At 38.6% G+C, this 12,460-nt stretch overlaps 1 protein-coding gene across 3 annotated transcripts in view; it reads right to left on the minus strand.

Annotated features, from left to right (window-relative positions):
• Positions 1-12,428, minus strand: part of NCAM2 (neural cell adhesion molecule 2) — a 573,274-nt gene extending 560,846 nt beyond the window's left edge. For 2 of the 3 annotated variants that reach the window (XM_084617431.1, XM_084617432.1), the window contains exon 1: positions 12,226-12,397. In XM_084617431.1, the coding sequence (XP_084473557.1) occupies positions 12,226-12,277 (52 nt within the window). In that variant the 5' untranslated portion in view covers positions 12,278-12,397. Of the gene's footprint in view, positions 1-12,225 lie in introns of all 3 variants that reach the window. The other variant, XM_084617433.1, reaches the window with a different exon arrangement.
• Positions 12,429-12,460: the final 32 nt, after the last annotated feature.

Below are 12,460 nucleotides of genomic sequence, written 5' to 3' on the forward strand. Positions count from 1 at the left end.
ATATGATGTTATCAGTGGCATGGAAATTCTTGGCTCCAGGCACACAGCTCAGCTATAAAGGAAGTTTAAGGAGTTCTTCCAATTTCAGGATCTGGAATGCTGGTCACAGATATTGCCCACTACAGAGGGGCAGAGGTTGCGGTACCTGGTCATTGACAATCCAGCTGCTGACGTCCTTGATAATCCTGGCATAGTGCAAGGCACAATGGGTTATTTCGGGAGAATGGGGCTTCACATATTTGAGCTGCTATAAAAGAGGCTATTGGGCAATGTCTGGAACCCAACTGGGTTCGTGGGGGAGGCAGCCAAGCTAATTGCTGGCACCTCCTGGTGGCGGGTGTCCAGTGCAGGTACTCCATAGGGAAGGTATCCATTGACCAGATAAATAGCCTGCTAAAGCACTTAAAAGGAGGTGCGCGATAAGGGAACAGAACAGGGGAGGGAGGAGCCAACCCCTCCCCATTCTTATAGTCCACCTTAACCCTCCTACGAGGGGGTTGGACGGTAATGTCCAAGCCATGGATTGGCTGGGGAACCTGGATGGAATATGAAGGGGGTGGAAGCCCTAGGTAATGATTTGAATAAACATGGATTTGCCTTCACTGTGCACTTTATCTGCTGGGTAGTCCCAGACATCTAATAATAAAGTGGCAGCCTTATTAAAATCCATATCAAGTGTCTCCTGTCCTTCTCTCAGTATAGCCAAACAAAGTTAACTATTCCCACTCTGTTCATACATTATCTGAGACATTAGTCACCAAATGTAATATATAATATAATGTATATACTATAATAGACAATGTAATAAGTTCATGACAAAATGATTTATCATGACAAATATTAAAAATACACAAAAATATTTAATTCACAATATCTTACTCTTTTTAATAAATATGTAAACAATACTCTAGATGATGTATGTAACAAGAAAATGTGTGTGTGTGTTACAAATATGGTAAGAATAAGATTCTGCCTTCCAAGTTTGATGAGTCCCTTCTCTGGCAGACCGCTTCATGTCCTCAGAGATGCTAAGGTCTCACAAGCTGTGCCTTGAGCTCTCCTCACATTTCTTTCATGTGCTGCTGATTTTTAGATTAAATATTGACAGATGAAGTTATAAAATTCATTATACACAGTCAGCTTTTCCAGCATTGTATTTATTAGTAGAAATAGGACACTTCTCCATAAACGTCTACATCTATGGGTTAATACAGCCTTGTGTTAGACCACCAAAACCTGCAGCTAAGTCCTTTGAGTTGCGGAGCAACCCCCAGAGATTTTCAGCACTGTCAACTCCTTTTGAATTTAATGTGAGTGGAGGGTACTCTGCATCCTTCAGGACTGGACCCATTCACATTCAGAATCTTGAAAATAGTCACAAGGACATTCAAGTTGTGATTAAGCAGTATACTGTTTGGTATAAAACAGAAGACATTTTGAATAAGGCTTATATATAAATGTTTCTAAAGTGGCATCATGATGTATTCTCCATTTAAAAACATACACACAGAAAAGAACACTGCTCTCTAGACTGACCTAGACCAGATTGGGTATAAGCAAGGAGATATTTCACTTTCAAAAACAAAAGGCTCAAATGGGTAAAAAATCCGTTCTTACAATTTATGTATAACTCAAATAACAAACAAACTGAAATCTGAAAGATGACCTGGTGACTTTCCAACTCAGCTGCAGAAGGTGAGATCATGCAAAAAGTCAGGAGCAAATGTACATTTCTTCCTGCCCAAAAAATTAGGATTGACAAAGCTGCACTAAAGCAGGATGAGAGATGACAAACTTGGTGCAGAGATAGTCTTTTTGTTCTGTGTTCGTAAAGTACCTAGTTCAATGGGGTCCTTGTGTATGATTAGGGCCCCTAGACACCACAGAAATACAAATAAATAATAATAAATGTATAAGAACTGCCTGTTTTCTAGATCTGGTCAAAAATTTTCATCAGAACTGGAAAAAAACAAAACAAAAACAAACAAAAAAAACCAAGAAATGGAAAATAGCTTTTGTTGGGCTATACCAAAAGAAGGGCAGAAGACTCTTGATATGGATTTAATCAGACTGCAACTTTATTATTAGACATCTCAGACTACCTGGCAGATAAAAGTGTACAGTGCAGGTAACTCTATGTTTAGTCAAATGACTCCCTGCCATACCAATCATAGGAGCCCTGAACCCCCATTCAGTGCTTTAACCAGCACCTTCTTTTAAGTCCTTTACTAGGCAATTTATCTGGTCACTGGATGCCTTCCCTCTAGGAATACCTGGCCTGGACACATGCCCCACATTTACAAAATAAGTTGCGACATATTGCCTAACCACCTTTTCTCCTCACCAAAAAAAAGGTCCTCCCTCACACCCACTGTGAAGAAGGCGAAAAAACCCTACTCCACCGAAGCCAATATGCTGTGAGGGAAAATTTCTTCCCAGCCCCCCTATAAAGGAGCAACTAGCACAATGCCCACAGCAGATCCTAACCACACCTGACATTTGAACCTCTAGGGGAGGGAAGGTGGGTGCTGCCTTGCTTGCTGCTTGGAGAAAGGGTTTCCAACACCCAGGGCTTGCACCTTTAAAGCCTTCTGTCCCTTATATTCCTGGAGAAGAATCAGTGCTGCAAAGCTGACTGCCACCCACCTTTTTGCAGTAGTTTCTTACCTCCTTCTCCCACCACCATAAAGTACTGCTACTTTCCTTTGGGAAGCCCGGACAACGTTCCCCCTGCTACAGGTGTGGTGCGATCATTTTAACAACACAGAAAAATGTCTGAAAATGTCTCGGTTGCCATAAAATGTTAAGTTTTCATCAAGAAATCAGTCTCCCCCCACACCCCATTTTTGGCTTTTCAGTTTTGTGATACTTGGAAAAAAAATCAAGGAAATTTTTCTACAAGAACAAAATTGTTTTTCATCAAAAATGGTCACAGGAAAAAATAATTTCTCCAATCAGCTCTACTGTTAACATATAACACAAAGCAGAATGAGAATCCAACCACCGTCCCAGCTAACTGAAGGTATCACAAACTGAGTACTCATAGGGTGAATAGAATAAAGGAAGAAGTTCCTCAGGTGTCACTCCACAGAGGTCTTTTCTTACACTCAGATGTCTGGAAGTGTGACAGAAAAAGTACACACACAACAAAATATATAAAAAACACATAACAAAGAATAGTTTTAAAAGCATCAACATGCCAGCAAATAGAATTTTCAGCTAATGCTCTTGGCACAGCAATAATACTCAGGAGGGGAATGAACTCCCACCAGAAATAAAGGATACTTATGCAATCTCATTTTGCTATGAATGGTAAAACCAGGCTACTTCAACAATGAAGTTGTTGTAAAAAAAGTCCAACAAGCAAAATAACAATTGTAAAAAGAATCATATAAATCATACAGCATACATGATCAAAAATAGTCACAGAATTCTAATACAAACCCATGGATGGGTGTGGGGAGAGGAAGTGAATTTTACCCAAGTGCTAAGAAGCTGTTGGACTCAATGCCTGGCACATAAATTGGCACAAATCCATTTAACATCCAATCATTCAGCCACAATGCTTCAATGACTTAGCAACATGATCTGAATACTGAACGCTTTAAAAATAATTTTGATGGGTGCCACAAAGCCATAGACCATACCAAAAAAGAAAATAAAAAAGCCTCTGAGACATGCACAAACCACAAACAGTGCATTTGCCTTGAAAGGTAAATGCCCCTACAAAAATATTCTTTCAACAAAGCTTTGACCTGGGCAATGCCCCCTGGGCATAAACCTAAAATACAAGAGTCCATACTTTTACTGGTTGGACACTATTCTAACCATACTTCTAGTATCCACTTCATAAACACTATATGAATGTTCAGTGACTCAAAGAAAATGGTAGTACTATTTTATTTCTACCAATCACCCCTCAGCATGTCATAAACAGAAACAAATATTTGATTAGTTTTTGTTTATTTTGCTTTGATTATTTAGTAGAAAAAGTACAGTATTTTTTATTTATAGTTTAAGAGAAATTCTAGAGTTTGCATTATTCATGAGCAAAGAACAGAACCACCCCTCTCTGTGATTTATTAAAGTGGCAATCCTGGAGGTATTTTGGAAATACCTGCATACAATCTATACCACAAGGGCAGAAGTGCTGTTATTTCTCACTGCTCAATACCTCTCTATCCAAATACCTCATCTCCATTTGAAATTCCTCATTTGAAACATAGGCCAGGTTTAAAGCCACCCTCACAAAGCTCTAAACAATGTTGGCCAACTTCAGCCCGGCTGCAACTCTCTTGAAATGAATGGATTTGAACCTGTCTACATCACGTAGGGTGACCAGATGTCCCGATTTTATAGGGACAGTCCCGATTTGTGTGTCTTTTTTCTTATATAGCCTCCTATTACCCCCACCCCCGTCCCAATTTTTCACATTTGCTGTCTGGTCACCCTACCACCAGGCCTGAACATGGTCCAGTGTGTTTTAATAATGAGAACACTAAGGGAAATTTGTTTCACTCTGGATTCCATGATATGTTCCAAAGAATGCTATTTGAATAAAACACTGAGGACACCATCATTTTGTCTAGTATATTGCCCATCTGCTTCCATTTAAGAATTTCAGTCTACACAAAAACCCCACAATTCTTCTTCGTATTTAAAATAGGGCTACATTGTAAATATTCAGTGTAAACTTCATTGATTAGAAAAGGAAACTGCAGATGCCAGAAACAGGAGTATATTATTATTCTTAATGTCTTATATCTATGTGTCATTTCTCAACCCAGAAAATTCTAAAGAGCTTTACGAAATGATATATCATTAAAGAACCACTTCACAAACTGCTGAAATGCATCCACCTTTGGTAGTTGTTTATGAGTGCTCAGCAACATTGTACAACTGTTTAGAACAAGAAATAAAAAATAATCTACCCAGATGAAATTACATAGAGAATTTTAGGTAGGCAAAACACAAACAAATTTAGCCAGGATATAAAGGAAAAAGGATAACCTATTTTTCAGAGAAGAGTCATGGTACTATTGATGCCCATGAACCATCAGAACCCTATTTTTATATCTTGTCTCAAAGGTGGTATTTGTCAGTTCTGACTGGGAAGGAATTATGCCCCAACCTACTGAATTATCAAAATCACTTCCTGAAGCATCCAGATTTTCCTTGGATGTTTTCTGTTCAAGTGCTGACCAAATCAGACCTGACCGTGTTTACAGTGTGAGAACGGAGGAGATCACAGCCTGTCTTTAATATGGCTGCAGGCTTACTGAAAGATCTATCAATGCATTATTTTACAGACATATTCAGAACAAAGTTCCTCTCTTAATCCTATTTGCAATGTTCTCAACAGGTCACATTAAATCGTACAGGAAATCAATAAACAATATATTTCTATTCTAAAAAAAATGAAGGATAAGGGAAAACATTACAGAACTATTCTACAGTAGTTTGTTTATGACAGTGTAGCAACTGCAGATAACCCAAAATTCATCATATAGAAACACGGTTCAGTGCATAATCATTCCTTACTGAAATTAATCACATTGGAAACAAGAAGGAAATAATTCCTTTTAGAAGGCCAAGTGTTGTTTGTTATCCTCACACATATAGTCTCATTGAAGTCAGTGGAAATACTCATTTGAGTAAAGTGAACAGAATTTGGCCATGGCGCCAATAGTTTTCTAGAAATTAATAATTACAGTACACATATCTCACTTTGCAGTAGATCTTACTTTAGACTCAGAAGTTCAAGACACTGCTTCGGTGCCAGGTCATTAAAGCTGTAAATTCTGAAGCATAGGTGTATCACGATGTATGTTCTGTTAATTAAGTCCTTAAAGAAAGTGTGTTCCATAAATCACATCAAAAGTTATCCAACTAGATGGTATCTTCCCAATCTATATTTCTTCAAAATCCAAACTGTTTATTGTGTCTCCAAATCAGAAAGCTACTTGTGCAAGTGCTAGGGCCTGATCCAAAGCCCACCGAAATCAGTAGAAAGACTCCAATTAACTACTCTAGGCTGTAGATCAGGCCCCTGGTGCTTCAGTGGAACTACTCACAGGCCGAACTACTCACATGCTTAAAGTTCACCATGTGCTTACATACCTTGCTGAGCAAGGGCTTATAAAAGTATATTTGTCTGTATATATTTGTTATTGTTTCTGTTTTACAAAACAATAGAAACTTTTCCAACAGAAAAGATAAAACACCTGTGATTTTTACTTGGCAATGTTTTTTTTCAGGGGGCAGTGTTAGTTTTGGCAGGGTTTTGGTTTTGGTAGGGGCAAGGATGGTGTCCCTAGCTTCTGTTCGCCAGAAGCTGGGAATGGGAGACGGGGATGGATCACTTGATTACCTGTCCTGTTCTGTTCATACCCTCTGGAGCACATGGCATTGGCCACTGTTGGAAGACAGGATACTGGGCTAGATGGACCTTTAGTCTGACCCAGTATGGCCAGTCTTATGTTTTTTTGTTGTCTTGGTTTTGTTTTGCTGAGTGTTAATTATTAAATCTATTTGAATATGCATTTTATTTTCAGTAAAATAAAGGAATTTTGAAATCACGTCTGTCAGCATAAATTGCTATCATCAATCAATGTATAAGCTATCTTATGCTCTTTTGGGTTGTACTGACTAACCTCCTATAGTTACTTTCACTGCACAAGTTAAGAGACAGATTCTGATCTGTTACACTGGTGTAAATCCAGAGAAGCTGGCCTGAGTTAATGAAGTTTTGAAGTCAGTGGAGTTACTTTGGACTCACACCAGCGTAACTGAAGTCAGATTCGAGTTCTAAGGAAGAAAAACAAGCATCTCAATCTCCTGTCTTACTTTTGAAGGTATCTGGTTTAAAAACAATTGTATTAATTAAAGTGACTAGAGAGTATTTAATAAATAATAATAATAATAATTTGTTTAAGACCAGTTCATAGTACTGGACATCTTTAAAAAAATAACATTGGGCTCATTTTGGTTACCAATGTAAGAAAACTATTCAAAATATCAATTTGTTGAAGTGAAGCATTATCTTGAAACTAGCCGTCGTGAGATTACTGAAGTACTACCAAATAGCGTTCTAAATGCTGAACTTGTAATTGGAAATTATTCTGAGTTAAAATTTAGCCACTGAAAATTCAATTATTTATCAACAGGCTAGAGGATAGAGTTGTGGGATTTTTTTTTTTTTTTTTTTAGATTTAGCTATCATAATTGATCAAATCTAAAATGTTTGATATTAATAAGATACTTTTAAGATGACAGGCATAATTTTAGTCTCTAAGCCTTAAATGTGCCTTCAAAAATCTTGAACTACTGCAATTTAATAGAATATCCACATTTTTCTTGCCAAGCCACTTCACTTTGTGACCTTCAAAATCATTAAATTGACCCAGTCCAATAATTATAATTTGTAATATGGGCAACCCTAGGATATGCTTCATTAACCAATTACCCTAATTTTATAAAATAAATAAATGTTAAAAAATCAAAAATGTCCTTTAAGATGAGATGGGACAGATCCTTATCTGGAATAATTTGGAATAGTTCCATGCCTAATATCTGGATATAAAGGACTATCTGAATTCCATAACTGAGTGAAATATGTGTCCTCATTTCTCATACTGTACCTTACAATGCAGGTACAACAGCATAATTAGCCACAAATTGTAATTTAAACAAAAGTATAAGTCATAATTTTCTAAAATGTCGTCATTTTAATAACTTGACCTTTCTGAATGGGAATCTGTGGCATCAGCTGAATGTAAATATCCTTCAATAATTTAAGAAAACCATGTACAAACATAATACAATCATCAGGGCTGGACAACCTCTGCAGAAAGGTCACAAAAAAGGCAAATAAATATAGTGTTCAAGTTCCAAGGTCTTTTTTAAAAAAGCAGGAAGTGCATTTTCTCCTGCAAAACATTTATAATTTGGTCATTTCTCTATGTTAACACTCATAAAGCATGATAAAAGTATTATTAAATAAACAAACAACTCCCACTAGAAAACAAAACAAAAACATTAATTCAAACTCTTAGGAAGAATCAGTACTTTCTCTCTAGTGCTTTATTCTATAAAAGAGCACCTGGGAGTTCCTCTCCATTTTTTCCACTTCATAGTGCTGTTGCAAACTAACTAAAATTCCTCCACTCTCCAAATGTTTATTTGGATGTTTGTTTATTTGTTTGTAAGAAACATTCAGTTTCTTCACCATCCATCTTCAGGTGACACTTCAGAAACAACCCTTTCCTTGGTAAAAGATCATTCTGTTGTAGCTTCCAGGTATCCTTGTATCCACCCAAAATACGACTCTTCCATCAGTTGGTGAACAGTAGACCCTCAGACATTCCGGGTTGGCTGCAGTGCACTTCCTTTTGGGGGAGATGAGGGTAGGAGTGTATTTTTATTTTGTTGCTGATGTTTTATAAATGTGTAACTGGGAGAGAAAGGAGATTTTCTAGGTACCAGAAGGTCCCCAAAACCTTGACCCAACCAGACGTTGATATCTGGGGTAAAATCCTGGCCCTACTGAAGTCAATGACACAATTCCCATTGACTTTAGTAGAGCCAGTATTTCATCCCTGCAATCTCACTCAAAAACAGACTGTGTGACACACCTGGCCTCTATTTTGAGAGATGTTCGTGATTGATGAATAAACCCTTATTAGGACTTCCTGGAAGGAAACACTGCATGTGGCTAGCAGGAAGCACAGCAGCAGAACAGATTAACATCTAAGAGGTGAGAACTAAAAACATGCTTCTTTCCCCATATTACATCAGAGAAGGATGAAACTTCAAGCACAGGACATGACAGGGAAAACCATTTGATAAGCATACAAATGCATCTCTTACCACAGCATCATCGTGTGTGTTTAAAATAACTGAAATTCGACTGTAGCAGTTTTTGTATTCCAACTTAATAAAAGGGAAGGATTATAGTGTGGCAACTCAGAGAAAAGTCTCCTACCCATACCAGTAAAATTTTGAACATTGACATCTTGAATGGTAGCTGCTTCATTCACTATCAACCAGTGTCCCTAGTTACTAGTAAAGATTGAGTAAACCTACTCTCTTTTGTTTGAATATTTCCACATCTGTTAAAAGATCAATTTATATATAGCCAAGTATTGTTGGGGGTATTTTTGGTTTTTGGTGGTGTCCCCCCGCCCCGTACTAATTTAATGTGGGCCTTTCCACACTGGAGGATTGTCTAAGCATCTATGAGAGGTTACAAAAAATATATCTTTTTTAGTTGCAGTTTAATGACATTGCCAGTGAAAAAGAACTTGCTTCTCTGTGATGAAAGTTAGGAGTGGGAGTATTTGGCCTCGTTAGCTAATTATGACATTGATAAGCACTTAAGTTAGTCAGTTTTTCACTTCTGTCATTTGCTTACAGTCAGCTGCTTAGTTTCAAAACGTTTTGACTGCTTAAAAGGGAATACATCACCATTTCCTTTCCCCAATCTAACAGCACTTCCCAATGAAATAGTTTCAATCATGCTTCATAAAATCCACTGCAACTATATTGCTGGAAACATAAATCCTCGAGCTAGGTTTTTAGTATTTCCAAAGCAAATGATGCCAGTGATTGTTGACTGGCTTATTTTTGTACCCAGCCTCCTTCTCTATTAAAAAAATATAATGTACATATGATTCAGGTTGTTTTTTTTAAATACTTGTGCTGGTGATGTGAATGTCCTTGCTACTGCATCCCCAAATACTCAGACTCAGTAGAAAAAAATCCCAAGTGTTTACAGAGCAGCCTTTCAGATTGTGAAAGGCATTTCAAGAAATCCTTCAGTTTTTGTCATTTCCTTTGAGTAAACTTTTATCTATACATTCCTTGCCCAGACAATGTTTATTTTTCAGAAATGCTGATTTTTTTCTCCTGTACCAACCTAAATAGAGAGATTTTCATTACACAGATACTCCTCTCACTCCCATTCACCATTTATTGCAGCCGATTGAGGTTGTTTGTTCCTTCCACATCTAGTCAGTCTCATTCTCCCTAATTTTCTAATACAATTCCCTTGCTCTACAAAAATAGTGGTTTTCTGTTGACAATGACACCAGATACTATATTATATATGTACCAAACACACACACACACATACCTCTCTCATTTGTCATTGTTAAAACTCTTGTTCAGTCTCCCTTAATGGTATTTGTAAATTTCACCCCACTGCGTAACTCCTGGCATTTGCAATGCTAGATTTCAAGGCTATGTAATCCTTTCCAAGAGCAGCTAGAGAATAATCACAATTTGCAAACTTGCTTTCTTCCATTCGCCGCCTTCCAGGCACTACAAACACCACCTATATACCCTCTACACCTAGCTGGGTCAATGCAAATTCTGAGGGATGCTTCCCCCACCCCTGTGTATGGCTATGGTGAAAATCCTCCAGACTGTTACTGAATTGTTAATTGCAATAGCTCCAGAGCTCACTCAGAGATAGTGAAAGCACAGAGGCATTTCTGCATAGCTCGAGAGCATCTGATGGCTCTTTGCTACTTACCACTTCTTAAACAAAATGTCTAGTGTGCCAGGAGCTTTAATCGTAACTGCCATTAAGTGGGGATTTGCAGTGCTCTACAGCCCCAATGCCTTTTTTAAAAAAAGGTGCAACAGTTCGCACAGGCACTTTACAAGCTAGTGTATAAAATCTCTCTGCTGTAGATAGTCATTCCTAACGCTCCCTGGTCTGTGTGTGCGTGCTGCTAATCTGCATCTGATTGTGTCACTTCAGCTCCTATGGAGGCGGGGGAGAGGGGAAGAAGAAGAGGGGGAAATGAAAGGCTTCACATCCAAAATGTCAAGCTGTGCTTGAAGAATGATAGAAGACAGACTGGTTTCAGACTCTCACTCTCTTTTCTTAATACAGCCAGATACTAAGAGGTACAATCACCTGAATGGAGCTCTACCACCCCCTGCTGGCAGAAAAAGCAATGGAGGGGAAAACTGTCTGGAGCACCAGCTCCTACACCATCCCTTGACTGATTTTTTTTTAAATCCCCCCCCCCTCCCAAAAAAAAAAAGAATTGCATGCGATACACATACACACAATCATTTTTCACCAGGTCCTTGACTTTAGTGTGGTGATTCCAGATATAATTTGTAGATCCTTGTACAAGGGAATAGGGGGGAAGGAAGAGACTGGTGTAGCAATCTAGTTCAGTTTTAAATTAACACCAAAAACTTGTCTGAACAGTTTGAAATAGTGTAATTAGTTTACACAAATGGGCACAGTCAATGTGTCACAACCACAAGCACAACCCCTCTTCACCAGTCCCCCTTGACCTTCTCGCTCCCTAAAAGTAGCATAAATTCTGAAATAAATGTATAGGTAACACAGAAAATAACAAATCTATATCTTAGGGACAATTGCTGTAGGATGTGTATACTTGTACTAAGGAAAATTAAAGCAAACAGTACATACAGGTGTAATCTTAGTATATATCACTTCTCTCCAAACACCTTCGTTTTTAGCATTATTTTATTTTAAATGTTATACACACACCCCTATATCCAGAGATATATTCACATATTCAACTCACTGTCACAGATACCCTGCTTTACTGATCACAACAATTCACCTTCACTTTGCAACAGACTGAAATGAACCATTCTCAGCCACTTTTTATTACAGAAGGAGAAAGAACTTGACAGGGAGGCTTCAAGTATTACTTCTCACCGACAACGGAGTGCAGGGGAGAGCACAAAATCTTTTTTCCTAAAAATAAAGCCCACGTTGGCTGCACACAAAATAGCAGACCTGTATTTCAAAACATGCCTCGGTTTGAGGGTTTTTTTAACTGACACAAACTCTTGCCAAAAAAAAAAAAAAAAAAAAGCAAACAAACCACACACACACACAAACACACACACACCCCACCAACCCCAAACACATTAATTATTAGAAAAAAAAATAAGAAAAAAAAGACAAGATCCCAAGCAAAGCAGCTAAGTGCAGTTAGCATCTTCCAGCTCTTTTTCTTTTCTTTTCCATCTAAATGACTTATTTTTTTTCCTTGCAGACATTTTATAAGAAATAACAAAACACAACTTTGGGGGGGTGGAGAGGTTAAATAGGCTTCCTCCCCCCGATGGCCTTTGGAGTGAGACATTTGCTTATTTTTGGTTACTGTAATTAGGGCGCATTCTGGTGTGCAGGGTAGCTAGGAAATGCAAGAAAAGCCCCGCTCCTACCTTGCCCGCAACTGAGGAGCAATCCGAGCAGGTAGAGAGAGAGGCGGCTCATGTTCAGGAGCTCACGCTGGTGGACAGTTCCCAAGTTAGAGGTGCCGAGCACAGGAAAACCCAGCCACCGCTGCCCGCCGCCGCTCTGGCCGCCGCTCCCGGCTCGCGCGCACAGCCCGGGCAGCGCCGCTCGCCAAGTGACTGCCAGCGCCGCTCCGCGCCGCACTATATCAGGGAGGCGGCG

The sequence above is a fragment of the Lepidochelys olivacea genome, assembly GCF_965140295.1.
Source record: "Lepidochelys olivacea isolate rLepOli2 genome assembly, chromosome: 1".
NCBI lineage: Eukaryota > Metazoa > Chordata > Testudines > Cheloniidae > Lepidochelys > Lepidochelys olivacea.